Here is a 15418-nt window from a genome sequence, read left to right on the forward strand (position 1 = left end):
GAGATTTCACTTTTCATGTTCTCAGCTTCATTTGATTTGATTAAAATCCTGCAATTTCTGTTTCCCAGAAACAGCAGTCTAAAGTTAATATCAGCTCTGGACGTTTCTGGGTAGCAAAGACGAGGATCCACAGCAGTGGGGGTCCATTTCCGGCCCCTGAAATGATTTCGTGCGGCCGCCTTGATCCCAGTTTTTGAATGGAATAAATTCCCCGGCCCTGGCGGCTGATGGAAAAGGATCCTTTTTTTAAGATGAGAAATAAAAATGTTCTTAAAATAGAAAACGTTTGGCACAACATAAAACATAATTTTATTAAATAAGTTTTTTTATTCTAATTTCATAGGAAGTAGAAACACTAACTGCATTCATTAAACTTGGCTGAATACAGGAAGTTTTTGAAGAGTGACCCATGACCCATTCCTGTTGTGTTTTCCTCTTTAATCATTTAATGATCCATTTCTACAATTGTCTGTTCGTTCAATATAATATTACAAGTTTAGTTATTGTTGAGAGAAAAAAAAAATCAATAAAATAACTTTTGTATTTTTAATTTCAAAAATGAAAATAACTTTTTTGAGGCCTGTGAGTTCTGTCATGTTAGGTGATTTTGGCCCATGTGGCGAAACGTTTGGACACTACTGGTCTAGAGGTTGGTAATATAATATATGAACAGATTACAAATACATTTCCCAACAGAAATAAAAACTATAAATAATCCCAGTAGGTTTTTCTGTCTCAGAAAGCAAATATTTATAATTTACACGTAAAAAATAAAAGACTGGGTCAGGAGGAGTGTGTTAAAAATGGTTTTACTGGTTCTGTTAATCATGGTGGTAGGCGCTTATAAAAATACATACACCACACTAAGACATTTTACATGGCTGTTCTATCACAAGAAGTTTCAGAATGAAAACATCACATCACTCTGTGTTGATGAGCAGATCTGAATCCGCCGCCGTTTATGGTTCCTCCTGCAGATCCGAGCAGAGGCAGATCAGTCCGGCAGGGAACTCCGGCAGTGTTTTAATGAGCTGCTTCTGTTTGAAGCTCAGCAACGTGTTCATGAGGTCAGAAAGTGCAAAGAAACGAGGAGCAGCAGCATAGTGTGTCCTCACTCCACTTCTCACAACACAAGTGTACAGGTCAACACAGAGTAGCTCATCTACAGTGATTCTTTACAGGTGGAGACTCTGTGCATGCTGCCCCCTGCAGGTACTCACCAGAAACTGCAAACTGACGCCTGATGATGACTTGCTTCCCTCAGAACAGGAAACCACCATTCCCAGCTGTCATGATCCATAAGCCCACCTAGAGTACTTTGGGATAAATGTTGCTTCAGATGCTTGTGTAGTTACTGTGTTTTTCCTGTGGGGGGCAGCACCCTCTTCAATGCCTCCTTCTGAAAGGCAAAAAGTCTTTAAAGGCAAAGAGGTCCTGCAACTCAGAAGTATATGTGGGTAATGAAAGCTCTCTACATTCCACATTAAACCGCAACAGACTGATCATAATTTATCTGATGCAGAGGACAGATATGATGACATCACTCTCTAATTGATCCTCAGGTGTAGCTGAAGACGGAGTCTTCATTTGTCTCCTCTGACAGAATCCAGGTATCATCTGAACAACATTAAAACTAAGACGATTAAATTAATACCTTCAGATCATCAGAAATTGTTTTCTACAAAAAGAAAACCACAGGCTTGGTCCTTTGACTCTTCCAACCTCCATGAGCAGCCAGTAACATGGTGCCACATCATCAGGGTGTCAAAATAAATAAAACAAAACACAAGAAGCACTGAGGTCTCTGAGAGCAGCTCACAGGAACAACTGAACAGCAGAGACGTCATATGAAGCAGCAGGAAGCCGTCAGAGAGTCGACTCAGACTGGCGCTGGATCTTCTTCTGGGACCATGGCGCGATCATCCTCGAACAGACACTTTGCTCTCAGCAGCCGCCAACATCGAACATAACCGAGAGTTCTCATTGGCCAGCAGCCTGGCAGGCTCGTCAAATTCCACTACCTGAGCCAATCAGAGACAAGGAGGCATTCATAAAAACAGCTGGACTTGGACTTGAATAAAACAGCCATGGTGGCAACCAGCTGGTCTTCAAGTGAAGACCAGCTGGTTGCCACCATGGCTGTTTAAATGATCTAACAGAACATTTCTTAAAGTCTTCAGAGGAGCACATCTTATGTTACCGTTTGAAGCGGTGTTCTGATTGGTTCATACCTGTCCCTGGTTCAGCACCATGATGCGGTCAGACGACAGGACCGTATGGAGGCGATGAGCGATGGTCAGTGTGGTGCAGTCCTGAAATGAGCTCCTGATGGTCTCCTGGATCAGAGCATCTGTCTCAGCATCCATGGCTGCTGTGGCCTCATCCAGAATCAGCACCTGGACCAGAACCAGCCAATCAAAGGACAGGACACAGGGAAAGTACAATTGTCTCTCTTTGTCTGTCTGTCTCACCTTGCACTGTCTCAGTAGAGCTCTAGCCACACACAGCAGCTGTCTCTCTCCCATTGAGAAGTTCTCCCCGTTCTCCACCACCTCTGACTCCAACTTCATAGGAAGCTGAGACACCTAAAGGTCGGATGGAGAGACAAAGACAGACAGGGTAAAACTGATTTTAAATGCACCGAGGGTGGTTCGCCTTGTGATCTTTCAGGCAACTGAAGAGAATTTTGTTGGGGAATAAACTTGATTATCTCTAACTGGTTTGGTCATTCTTGAATAACAGATTTTTCATGGTCTCCATTCTAGATCCAGGGTTAAAAAAAATAACCATGTTATTCCCCCAGGTTCCAGTCTGGGCCCTCAAATGTTTTCTGAATCAAAAAGGTCAGTTTTTATTAATAAATGTATCATTAAAATCTGCTGAACTTAACTCATTCATGTCACTGACAGCTTGTTTTAACCCTTTCTCTCTCCTAGACATGGCTACTGACTGAGCTTCTACTGTAACTAACTCTATGTGCTCTCTTTCAGACTCTAACCTTGAAAACTGGCTCAGAGTTGATCTGTTCTTTCTTTCTAGATGAAACAACTAAAGGAGCTACATCCATTAACATTTACTTTTCCTTCCCATAGAAAGTACTCCTGGATCAGTGCTTCTTTGTTCTCTTTGTGTCTCTGCTCTGTTCTCTCAAACCTCCAGCCGGTCGTGGCAGATGGCCGCTCACACTGAGCCTGGTTCTGGTTCTGCTGGAGGTTTCTTCCTGTTAAAAGGGAGTTTTTCCTCTCCACTGTCTCTACATGCTCATCCAGGAGGAGTGAATGCTGCAAGTCACTGACTGGATGATATCTGCTGGGTTTCCTTAGATAGAAAAACTTTATATCGAATTTGAATAAATAACTGAATCTGACTGAACTGTTCAATGGTTACGATTAATTGGAATGTATGAATCTGACTTGAAATCTATATGATTCGATTGAATTGACTTAGCCCATTTTAAACCTCTCACACAATACAACAGGAAACAACTCTCTCCAATTATTTTTGACCTCCGTCTTCTTCCCTCCCTGTTGGTTGGAGTAAGGGGGAGTCAGGTTTAGCCTAAACCGGCTCAGTTATGGTTGAGGTGCAAACACACCCTCCATTTCTGCTACCTGTATGACCCCTTCTCTTTTCCAATGGTTATAATCAGTCTGACAGAGAGAGGTATCCCAATCCTTGTGGTTTTTAGTAGAACAATGACCATCAGTGGGCTCTACATGGACAAGCTTGATCAGTTAATTATTTTACTTAGTACTTAGTTTACTTAGTGATTTAAAAACTTCATCCAACCACAAACCATGAGAGACAGAAATGTTTTATGGATCATCATTAATATTCCCTGAGAAATGGCATAAAAAACCCAGAAATTCTACCTGGGTATGGAAACTTTTAAGCATAACCGTATACAGGTGGTCATAGCTTTCTTTCAGTCAGGTGTGTTGATGGGTCCACTCACCGACTCCTTCATATGACTCCGCTCCAGAGTGTCCCAGATCTTCTCTTCACCGTACTGGTTGAAAGGATCCAGATTGGACCTGCAGAAACAGAAACTCTGTTCTAATCTGAGCTCAGTTAAACCACATGTATCTGCTTACAGCATCAGCAGAAAGTATTCACACCCATTTACCACAGTTATGTTAAAGACTTGATCAAAAACTGACTGATGTAGAGTTGCTTTAAGAAATCAACAGCCCTCACTGAGAAAGTGAAAACATATTTTCAGATATTTTAATACATTTTAAAGGATGAAAACATAACAGGCACAAGTATTCACACCCTGAACTCAAATGCCTCTAATTTCCACTGATCATTCTTTAGCAATTTCTGCAACTTGATTGGAGTCCAACTGTGGAAAGTTCAGTGGAATGAACTTGATTTTGAATGGACAGATGTGTCCATAGGAAGCTCCCAGAGTGGACAGAGCAGAAACCAGGCAATAAGGTCACAGTAAGTATCTGTAGACCTCAGAGACTGGATTATGTGCAGGTACAAATCGGGGGAAAGATACAAAACAACTGAGCAGGACTGAACATCCTTAAAAGCCCTGTGGTTTCCAAATTTCAGAAATGACAGACCCCTCCTTGAACCGTCACCTTAACATGGTGGAGGGGTTTGAGTGCTCGAATGATCCTAGAGGCTATGTTGTCTTGGGCCTAAATGCCCCTGGTAGTGTCTCCCATGGCAAACAGGCTCTAGGTGACGGGTCAGACAAAGAGCGGTTCAAGAATCCTTCGTGAGGACCACAAAATCGAGGCACGTGACGTTGCCCGGTACGGCGGAGCCGGGGTCCAACCCTTGAGCCAAACCTGGGGTCGGGACTCACCAGAAAACGCCTGGTGGCTGGGTTACTCCTCGCGGGACCCGGCCCTGACGAGAGACACGAGGCCATCCCCCAGTGGGCCCACCACCTGCAGGGGGAACAATAAGGGACCGGTGCAAAGAGGATTGCGCAGTGGACGAAGGTGGAGACCTCGGTGGCCCGATCTTCAGACGCTTAGGCTGGCTCTAGGGACGTGGAATGTCACCTCGCTGGGGAACCTGAGCTTGTGTGGGACGTCGAGAGACATCGACTAGAAAAGTGAGGCTCACTTCCACGCACAGCGTGGGCTCTGGAACTCATCTCCTCCAGAGGGGCTGGACTCCCTTCTACTCTGGAGTGGCCCACGGGGTCAGGTGCCGGGCTGGGGTGGGTTTGCTTGTTGCCCCCCAGCTCTCGTGTTGGGGTTTACGGGGTTTGGGGTTGGGGACAGGTCTCTGACTGTCATTTCAGCCTACGGGTCGAGCGGTAGAGCGGAGTATCCAGCCTTCTTGGCATCCCTGTCAGGGGTGCTGCATAGTGCCACTCCTGGGGACTTAGTTATTCTGCTGCAAAGCTCTCGATTCACCGGTCGGTCTACGTTCCTACCCTCACCTATGGCCATGAACTTTGGGTCATGACCGAAAGAACGAGATCCCGGATACAAGCGGCTGAAATGAGCTTCCTCCGTAGGGTGGCCGGGCACTCCCTTAGAGATAGGGTGAGGAGCTCGGCCATCCGGGAGGAGCTCGGAGTAGAGCTGCTGCTCTTCCACATCGAGAGGAGCCAGTTGAGGTGGCTCAGGCATCTATACCGGATGCCTCCTGGACGCCTTCCTCTGGAGGTGTTCCAGGCACGTCCCACCGGGAGGAGGCCCAGGGGACGGCCCAGGACACGCTGGAGGGACTATGTCTCTCGGCTGGCCTGGGAACGCCTTGGGCTCCCCCCGGAGGAGCTGGAGGAGGTGTCTGGAGAGAGGGACGTCTGGGTGTCTCTGCTGAGTCTGCTGCCCCCGCGACCCGGTCCTGGATAACTGGAAGACGACGAGTACGACTATGAGTGTGGAGATACCAGTGAAAAAAAATACAAGCCTGTAGCATAATATAATGTGGAAAAAGTTAAGAGGTGTGAAAACTGCAGATCAGGTCCTCTTCTGTGAATCTACCTGACCGTCCCACTGAACAGAACCGGGTCCTGCGGGATGATGGACAGCTTGCTGCGCAGATCAGCCAATCCGATGTCACTGATGTCAATGCCGTCAATCAGGATTGAGCCTCCGGAGCGCTCCGCGAGCCGGAATAACACCACGCCCAGAGACGATTTCCCTGCAGGATGAAATAGATTTTTATTAACCTTTAATCTTTAAACATTATTGAATTTGGAAATGATTAATGTGCAGTTACTGTGTTTCACCATTAGAGGGCAGTATCCCAAACAACATATCTACCTGATCCAGTTCTGCCGATGATGCCGACTTTCTCCTTTGGTCTAATGGAGCATGAGATCTTGTTCAGAACCAGAGGAAGGTTCTCTTGGTACCTCATCTCCACATCCCTGAACACCAGCTCCCCCTGCTGGGGCCAATCAGGCAGAGGAGACCGACCTTTAACCCGGGCTGGGGCCTCCTGGGACAGAGACTGAGACAAACACACACAGCAGGTCAGAACCTGGATCTGGGTAAACCAGTTTCAACCGTGACAGAAATGAGACAAACAGAAATCAGTTATGTTTCTAAAATCAAATATTTGGGTTCTTGAGAGACGTATTAGGAACACCGCTGTTCCCAGTTATTCAGGAGAAGGCTCCCAGTACCTGGATGTAGTGATGGATTCTCTCCACGGAGGTGAAGCGAGCTTCGGTCTCAGAGGCTAGCCGCACCGTGAACTGGAACAGTCCTGTTAACTGACAGAGACACAGGTTCTCCTTGAGGATCTGAAACAATCCTCTACATTCTCACAGACACATCCCAAAACTTCATTTCAGAGAAGGTCCCAAACCTTGCGAGGAAAATGTCTGCAGCCTCCTGTACTGAGCCTGAATTAAAGATAAATAAGAAAATTAACCGGTTCAACATGGAGAACAGCTCAATAGAACCCGACAGCCTTTGGTCAAACTGCAGAGGATCCTGAAGACCTGCTCAGTCAGTAGGTCCAAGAAAATCCTTCAAGAAACATTTTATTAAAGGTAAGGTCAATGCAGATTATTGGATCCATTGACTTTCCTTGGAAAAAGGACAAGGCAGGACATTTTTCACTATAAAGTAGTTTTCACAAAGACCAGAATACATTGACTGATTAAAACCTGTTTTCTACATAAAACCAGCAGGACAGAACTGTTCTAAGCCCCGTCCCGTGTTCCTGCAAAGGAAATGAGGAACTGATCCTGTCTGACCAATGTTTCCAGTTCAGTAGAAAACTACCCAGTTAACACAAAACTTGCTAAAGGTGATGGTTCAGTTGTCTTTGGTCTGAACAGGTTTACCGGACAGAACCTCGGGTCTTGGTTTCAGTTACCTGGACAGCGTAGGAGATGGCAAGTCCAGCGTAGGCGGGGGAGATCTGTCCGTGCATCAGGACCATCATCAAGGCCGTCATGCTGATCAGAGACACGCTGATAATATCTAGTCGAACCGCCAACCAGCGCATGGCACAGCTGAACAGGTAAAACGGAGCCTGGTTCTGGTCTAGTAATAACTGGTACCTAAATAAAATAGTACACAGCATTCAGATCCTGGACTTACAAGCACTGGAGTTCAGAGTAGAGATTCTCCTTCTAACTCTGACCTGTGGAGGAAATCCTGTCCCCTGTCGTAGGCCTGCAGAGTCGTCAGGCCCTGGATGCTGGATGTGATGTGGGACATGAAGGGGGACATCGTCACGTTGTCCAAACGCTTCAGCTCTCGGATGAGGACCTTGGAGACGCTGTGGAGAGCAGCAAAAACCGCGACCAGTGGACCAACAGCCACTAGGAACCATGGGAAAACCCAGCTGATGACACCCAGGCAGAAGAAGACCAGGATCACATTCTGGATGAACATTTCTGCCTGGAAGGGCAGACGGGTGTCGACTGGAAGGAAATAGAGACAAAACTGTGTCAAGTAAAGACCAGCAGTCCTGATTATGGTCCAGTCCTGTCAACTTACCTTCATCCAGGTCCTTGGAGAAGCGATTGAGGATCTGTCCTGTAGGAGTTATGTCAAAGAACTTCATGGGGCAGCGCAGGATCTTGTGGAAAAGTTGGTCATGCAGCTTAGAGGAAGCTCTCAGAGTTCCCTAGAAAGACACAACCAAAGCGTCACCACTGAGAGGAACTGGTTACCTCCAGTCTGCAGAACTTAATATGTTGTAAGGAAACCCAAAAGGGGAAAAGAAATCAAAGACTGGCTCATTGAAGCACCCTCAGACCAAGGTCATAATGTTTAACTGGACCCGAGAGCTTCCTGAAAATAACTGTTCTGAGTGTGGAAAATCTCCTCTGCTGTATCCATCTGGCGAAAAGGAATGCTAGAGAATCGGACTACAGGTCGACAACAGAGTTCTGTCTACAAAAACTGTCTGACCCCCCCCAGCCCATACACACCTACATTAAACCCAGAGACATCTGAAACCTTTACATCGGACCAGACAGGACCAGGAGTCCAGACTGGAACTGGCGTCTGACCTTGACGAAGGCGATTCCTCGGATGAGTTTGAAGATCAGCATGACTCCCATGGAAGAGGCATAAATGGTGGCGTACTGCTGCATCTTGGGATTGTCCTTCATGCTGATGCTCATCACTGAGCTGTTGCCCACGGTTACCGTGGTGTTCTGGAAACCAGGAGAGCAGAGTCAGAGAGAGAGTTGATGGGCAGGTGGAGGAAATCAGGTGACTCACCCCACTGCCCTGGTTGATCCAGTAGCTGAGCCACCAGTGGCAGAAGGCCGCACTTCCCACGTTGAGAACAAACAGAACCAGGATCAGCAGGCAGGGGGTGGAGCCACCGCATGCCGCCATGTAGACGCGGAACACGGGCCAGGACATGCCACCATACTGCTGGTCATCACCTTGAAGGTCACATGTCCAGATGAACAGCAGAACGTGATCAGTCTAACCACAGAACAGACTGGGCCAGGGTTAGATGTTTAAATGGAGTCGTTACCGTTGTCTTTGATGACCGGCGAGCTCTTCTTCACTGATCCTGGTTTGCTGTCGGCTGGTTTCCTCTGAGAGCCACCCTGCTTCCTGCTGGGAACCTGAAACACAGACAGAGTCTTTCAGAGAGACAGACAGAGAGACAGACGGACACAGACAGACAGACAGGTACCTCTATGACGGGCGGTTCCCCCAGCTGGAAGTGGTTGAACATCGCTGCGTAGTCTCCATTCAGTTTCATCAAGTTGTCATGGCTACCTTGCTCCACTATGCTCCCCTCCTTCATCAGAATGATGTCATCACAGTCCCCCATGTACTGCACACACACACACAGGTATCTCCATGGTAACCGTCTGCAGTGGACCACATGTGTCTGTGTCAGGAGGAGGGTTACCTGCAGCTGATGGGTGACGAAGATGACAGTCTTGTTGTGAAGCTGCTTCTTGATTGCAGTGCGGAAGATGTGATTGGCCACGTGGGCGTCCAGAGCGCTCAGTGGGTCATCTAGAATATACACGTCCCGGTCACTGTAGAGGGCACGGGCCAAACTAATCCGCTGCCGCTGGCCACCACTCAGGTTGGCGCCGCGGTCACCGATCTGATTGGACACATATGGATATGTTTAATGTGTGTGAGAAGGTTTATGGTGCTGTTTGGGTTAAAGGTTGGAGAACTGACCCATGATTTCACAAGGTGGGTCCAAACTGGGCCCGTCTCTGGAAAGCTCTGGTTCTTAGACCAAAATAGGAAAAATCAACACTTGCCTTGGGTTCCTAACTTGAAATTATATGACTGACTGCAAACACATCACGGATTTCAGATCAGTACGAACTCCTTTCTGTTCCGCATCTAAGAACCAACAACACCAGGTTGTTAGAAACAAACTAGCCAACCACTGACAACATTCCTTCTTTGAAGGAAAGAGGAGCTAGAAATGCAGGACTGAGGGACTAGCTGTGGGGTCACAGTGAAGAGAGTAGACCAGGTAGCTTGAGCACGTGGAAACCACCTTCTACCACTTTAACACCAGTCTACACCCTCCTCGAGGTTCTCCTAGTCTAAGGATGTTTTCAAACTTGTGGTGTTTGGGTTGTTTAAAATGAACTCTGGTTAGTTTCCTCTCCCTGAAGTACCCAGGTTGCATTATGCAGACTTTGTGTATTAATAACATATTGTTTGAAGTTTGGTCAGTCTGACTTGATTTATAAAATCATGGCACCCTAAAGGACTTTAAAGGGATATCATCTTTGCAGCCATACTGTTCTTTCTACCTCAGCTGTGACTAGCACCTCAGGGGGTCAGTCCTTGTATGACCCACCATCAGCACCACAGAACAGGTCAGGATCATGGTTTGAAAGTGATCTTCTAAGAGGACAGAGATACAGGAAATGACATCACCTGTGTGAGGTCAGCGTTGGGCAGCAGAGCCAGGTCCGGTCTGAGGCAGCAGGCACTGAGGACAGACTGATACCTGCAGAGACACAGAGACAGTCAGTCCACCTTTGGTCAACATCTTCGTCCTGAATCCAACATGCCTCCTCTTCACCTGTCCTCCTGGTACTCCTGTCCAAACAGGATGTTGTCTCTCAGTGTCGCGTTCAGAATCCAGGCCTGCTGAGCTACGTAGGCCATCCTTCCTCTGACGGCCACGCTGCCCTCCAGCACCGTCATCTGCAAACATCCCTACCAAAAATCAACACCAGTGACCACCAGCTGTCTGCTGGGAATTATGGGAGCAGCTGGGGACGTCACCTGTCCTAAGATGGCTGAGATCAGGGAGGTTTTCCCACTGCCAACGCAGCCGCAGACACCAAGCAACTGTCCCTGGACACAGATGAAGACAGAATCACAGTTAGATACACTGAGTGAGACAGGGAGACACAATGTGACTCAGGGTACATACAGATCCAGGGAGACTGAGGGACAGAGTGAGATAGAGGCATGCAGAAAGAAGGCTGCTTAGAATGTCTTCAGTCAGACATGCATGATCTAGTCTTCAGACCAAGGGCTGGACCCACCTGCTGGACGCTCAGAGTAATGCAGTGCAGGGTGCTCTGAGGGCGCACAGAGGTACGGGGGACTGCCAGGAGGGGAGGACAGGTGTCCTCCTCGTCCCCATCTTCCTCCTCAGGACTTGAGTCTGCACCTCCACCTCCCAACAGGGAGCCGGTCACCTCCTCCGGCGCCTCCTCTTCCTGGAGGATACCTGAGTCTCTGCACCTGGAAGAAGAATCCATTTGGATTGTATCTGAAAGTGAGTGACCATTGGTCATCAATAACGAGGCGGGTCTGTCTGGGTTTACTTTTCTCTCTGTCGATATCGGCTAGCTGTTTGGACACACGGACTGGGCTGGGCGCTATGCCCCACCCCCTCCCATCCCAGAGAGGCACCACACATCTCCACGGCAACCTGACGATCACTAGGCAACGCTCGGATGCTGTCAATCTCCGGCAACAGGAAGAGACTCTGAGTACAGACAGAGTGGTCATATTACCTGGGTCTATGTTCTGCAGGTTTGTTTCAGGGGTTCTGTGGGTCTATGTTCTGCAGGTTTGTTTCAGGGGTTCTGCGGGTCTATGTTCTGCAGGTTTGTTTCAGGGGTTCTGTGGGTCTATGTTCTGCAGGTTTGTTTCAGGGGTTCTGTGGGTCTATGTTCTGCAGGTTTGTTTCCGGGGTTCTGTGGGTCTATGTTCTGCAGGTTTGTTTCAGGGGTTCTGTGGGTCTATGTTCTGCAGGTTTGTTTCCGGGGTTCTGTGGGTCTATGTTCTGCAGGTTTGTTTCAGGGGTTCTGTGGGTCTATGTTCTGCAGGTTTGTTTCAGGGGTTCTGTGGGTCTATGTTCTGCAGGTTTGTTTCAGGGGTTCTGTGGGTCTATGTTCTGCAGGTTTGTTTCAGGGGTTCTGTGGGTCTATGTTCTGCAGGTTTGTTTCAGGGGTTCTGTGGGTCTATGTTCTGCAGGTTTGTTTCCGGGGTTCTGTGGGTCTATGTTCTGCAGGTTTGTTTCCGGGGTTCTGTGGGTCTATGTTCTGCGGGTTTGTTTCAGGGGTTCTGTGGGTCTATGTTCTGCAGGTTTGTTTCAGGGGTTCTGTGGGTCTATGTTCTGCAGGTTTGTTTCAGGGGTTCTGTGGGTCTATGTTCTGCAGGTTTGTTTCCGGGGTTCTGTGGGTCTATGTTCTGCAGGTTTGTTTCCGGGGTTCTGTGGGTCTATGTTCTGCGGGTTTGTTTCAGGGGTTCTGTGGGTCTATGTTCTGCGGGTTTGTTTCAGGGGTTCTGTGGGTCTATGTTCTGCAGGTTTGTTTCAGGGGTTCTGTGGGTCTATGTTCTGCAGGGTTTGTTTCAGGGGTTCTGTGGGTCTATGTTCTGCAGGTTTGTTTCAGGGGTTCTGTGGGTCTATGTTCTGCAGGTTTGTTTCAGGGGTTCTGTGGGTCTATGTTCTGCGGGTTTGTTTCAGGGGTTCTGTGGGTCTATGTTCTGCAGGTTTGTTTCAGGGGTTCTGTGGGTCTATGTTCTGCAGGTTTGTTTCAGGGGTTCTGTGGGTCTATGTTCTGCGGGTTTGTTTCAGGGGTTCTGTGGGTCTATGTTCTGCGGGTTTGTTTCAGGGGTTCTGTGGGTCTATGTTCTGCAGGTTTGTTTCAGGGGTTCTGTGGGTCTATGTTCTGCAGGGTTTGTTTCAGGGGTTCTGTGGGTCTATGTTCTGCGGGTTTGTTTCAGGGGTTCTGTGGGTCTATGTTCTGCGGGTTTGTTTCAGGGGTTCTGTGGGTCTATGTTCTGCGGGTTTGTTTCAGGGGTTCTGTGGGTCTATGTTCTGCAGGTTTGTTTCAGGGGTTCTGTGGGTCTATGTTCTGCGGGTTTGTTTCAGGGGTTCTGTGGGTCTATGTTCTGCGGGTTTGTTTCAGGGGTTCTGTGGGTCTATGTTCTGCGGGTTTGTTTCAGGGGTTCTGTGGGTCTATGTTCTGCGGGTTTGTTTCAGGTGTTCTGTGGGTCTATGTTCTGCGGGTTTGTTTCAGGGGTTCTGTGGGTCTATGTTCTGCAGGTTTGTTTCAGGTGTTCTGTGGGTCTATGTTCTGCAGGTTTGTTTCAGGTGTTCTGCGGGTCTATGTTCTGCAGGTTTGTTTCAGGGGTTCTGCGGGTCTATGTTCTGCAGGTTTGTTTCAGGGGTTCTGCGGGTCTATGTTCTGCAGGTTTGTTTCAGGGGTTCTGTGGGTCTATGTTCTGCAGGTTTGTTTCAGGGGTTCTGCGGGTCTATGTTCTGCAGGTTTGTTTCAGGGGTTCTGTGGGTCTATGTTCTGCAGGTTTGTTTCAGGTGTTCTGTGGGTCTATGTTCTGCAGGTTTGTTTCAGGTGTTCTGTGGGTCTATGTTCTGCGGGTTTGTTTCAGGGGTTCTGTGGGTCTATGTTCTGCGGGTTTGTTTCAGGGGTTCTGTGGGTCTATGTTCTGCAGGTTTGTTTCAGGTGTTCTGTGGGTCTATGTTCTGCGGGTTTGTTTCAGGGGTTCTGTGGGTCTATGTTCTGCGGGTTTGTTTCAGGGGTTCTGTGGGTCTATGTTCTGCAGGTTTGTTTCAGGTGTTCTGTGGGTCTATGTTCTGCGGGTTTGTTTCAGGGGTTCTGTGGGTCTATGTTCTGCGGGTTTGTTTCAGGGGTTCTGTGGGTCTATGTTCTGCGGGTTTGTTTCAGGGGTTCTGTGGGTCTATGTTCTGCAGGTTTGTTTCAGGGGTTCTGTGGGTCTATGTTCTGCGGGTTTGTTTCAGGGGTTCTGTGGGTCTATGTTCTGCGGGTTTGTTTCAGGGGTTCTGTGGGTCTATGTTCTGCGGGTTTGTTTCAGGGGTTCTGTGGGTCTATGTTCTGCGGGTTTGTTTCAGGTGTTCTGTGGGTCTATGTTCTGCAGGTTTGTTTCAGGTGTTCTGCGGGTCTATGTTCTGCAGGTTTGTTTCAGGGGTTCTGCGGGTCTATGTTCTGCAGGTTTGTTTCAGGGGTTCTGCGGGTCTATGTTCTGCAGGTTTGTTTCAGGGGTTCTGTGGGTCTATGTTCTGCAGGTTTGTTTCAGGGGTTCTGCGGGTCTATGTTCTGCAGGTTTGTTTCAGGGGTTCTGTGGGTCTATGTTCTGCAGGTTTGTTTCAGGGGTTCTGCGGGTCTATGTTCTGCAGGTTTGTTTCAGGGGTTCTGTGGGTCTATGTTCTGCAGGTTTGTTTCAGGGGTTCTGTGGGTCTATGTTCTGCAGGTTTGTTTCAGGGGTTCTGTGGGTCTATGTTCTGCAGGTTTGTTTCAGGGGTTCTGTGGGTCTATGTTCTGCAGGTTTGTTTCAGGTGTTCTGTGGGTCTATGTTCTGCGGGTTTGTTTCAGGGGTTCTGTGGGTCTATGTTCTGCGGGTTTGTTTCAGGGGTTCTGTGGGTCTATGTTCTGCAGGTTTGTTTCAGGTGTTCTGTGGGTCTATGTTCTGCGGGTTTGTTTCAGGGGTTCTGTGGGTCTATGTTCTGCGGGTTTGTTTCAGGGGTTCTGTGGGTCTATGTTCTGCAGGTTTGTTTCAGGTGTTCTGTGGGTCTATGTTCTGCGGGTTTGTTTCAGGGGTTCTGTGGGTCTATGTTCTGCGGGTTTGTTTCAGGGGTTCTGTGGGTCTATGTTCTGCGGGTTTGTTTCAGGGGTTCTGTGGGTCTATGTTCTGCGGGTTTGTTTCAGGGGTTCTGTGGGTCTATGTTCTGCGGGTTTGTTTCAGGGGTTCTGTGGGTCTATGTTCTGCAGGTTTGTTTCAGGGGTTCTGCGGGTTTGTGACAGACATATTCCAGGGTGTTACAGTTATTTTGCACGTGTTCTGTAAGTGAGTGCCAGATGGTCCGCATGGTACCTTGAATCTCTCCATGGCAACTGAGCCCTCCGATAGCGACTTGACAGAGAATGGCGTCACTTTCAGGGCAAAGGTCATGGCGTTGAACACCGTGACTACAGTGAAGGCCTAGAAAGGGGGGAGAGGTCGACAGGCTGGTGAGCAGGTCAATTAAAACGTGAGATAAAAGCAAGCATAGACATACTGAGGCAGAAGTACTTCAGTTTAGAACCTGAGTGGCTGTAAGGTCGTATCCTAGCACCATGTGAGTGGAGAACGTCACCACGCTGGCAATGACGACAACAATTGGAGCCACGCCCACTGTGATGCTCTGGAAATAACCAGTGAGCTCCAGCAACCTGCGCTCCTCATCCCGGATCCCTGACAGGAAGTACAAACAGGTCACTTTATGTCTGTGTTATCACAGCATCAGGCAGGTGAATGGGGGGTCAGGGGACATCATACTTTGAACATTCTGTGAGAAGGCTTTGACCCAGGCGTACATCTTGATGAACTTGATATAGCTGAGGATCTCATTCATCTTCTGCACTCGTCTATCCGTGATAGTCACACCCTTCCTCCTGAAGTAGGCGGTCATTCTGGAGCTGAACATCTGAAACCAGTAAACCAGTGTTTTCATTTTAATTTATTCAACCCTCAGCCTCATTTATCTC

General features: G+C 48.2%; 1 protein-coding gene across 2 annotated transcripts in view; it reads right to left on the reverse strand.

Moving 5' to 3' along the window:
* Positions 1-1579: 1579 nt before the first annotated feature.
* abcc5 (ATP-binding cassette, sub-family C (CFTR/MRP), member 5) overlaps positions 1580-15418 on the reverse strand; it is a 20910-nt gene continuing 7071 nt past the window's right edge. The window contains exons 8-30 of one of the 2 annotated variants that reach the window (XM_047392394.1): positions 15210-15357; positions 14977-15125; positions 14766-14873; positions 11231-11394; positions 10946-11147; positions 10680-10751; positions 10474-10598; positions 10326-10398; positions 9322-9525; positions 9100-9243; positions 8935-9028; positions 8670-8839; positions 8456-8602; positions 7938-8067; positions 7579-7861; positions 7309-7495; positions 6608-6697; positions 6243-6432; positions 5961-6120; positions 3956-4034; positions 2472-2585; positions 2232-2396; positions 1580-2021 (exon numbers count right to left, since the gene is read on the reverse strand). In XM_047392394.1, the coding sequence (XP_047248350.1) occupies positions 1920-2021; positions 2232-2396; positions 2472-2585; positions 3956-4034; positions 5961-6120; positions 6243-6432; positions 6608-6697; positions 7309-7495; positions 7579-7861; positions 7938-8067; positions 8456-8602; positions 8670-8839; positions 8935-9028; positions 9100-9243; positions 9322-9525; positions 10326-10398; positions 10474-10598; positions 10680-10751; positions 10946-11147; positions 11231-11394; positions 14766-14873; positions 14977-15125; positions 15210-15357 (3300 nt within the window). In that variant the 3' untranslated portion in view covers positions 1580-1919. Of the gene's footprint in view, positions 2022-2231; positions 2397-2471; positions 2586-3955; positions 4035-5960; positions 6121-6242; positions 6433-6607; positions 6698-7308; positions 7496-7578; positions 7862-7937; positions 8068-8455; positions 8603-8669; positions 8840-8934; positions 9029-9099; positions 9244-9321; positions 9526-10325; positions 10399-10473; positions 10599-10679; positions 10752-10945; positions 11148-11230; positions 11395-14765; positions 14874-14963; positions 15126-15209; positions 15358-15418 lie in introns of those variants that run through there. The other variant, XM_047392395.1, reaches the window with a different exon arrangement.

Source organism: Girardinichthys multiradiatus, chromosome 18 (genome assembly GCF_021462225.1).
Source record: "Girardinichthys multiradiatus isolate DD_20200921_A chromosome 18, DD_fGirMul_XY1, whole genome shotgun sequence".
In the NCBI taxonomy this organism is placed as follows: Eukaryota; Metazoa; Chordata; class Actinopteri; order Cyprinodontiformes; family Goodeidae; genus Girardinichthys; species Girardinichthys multiradiatus.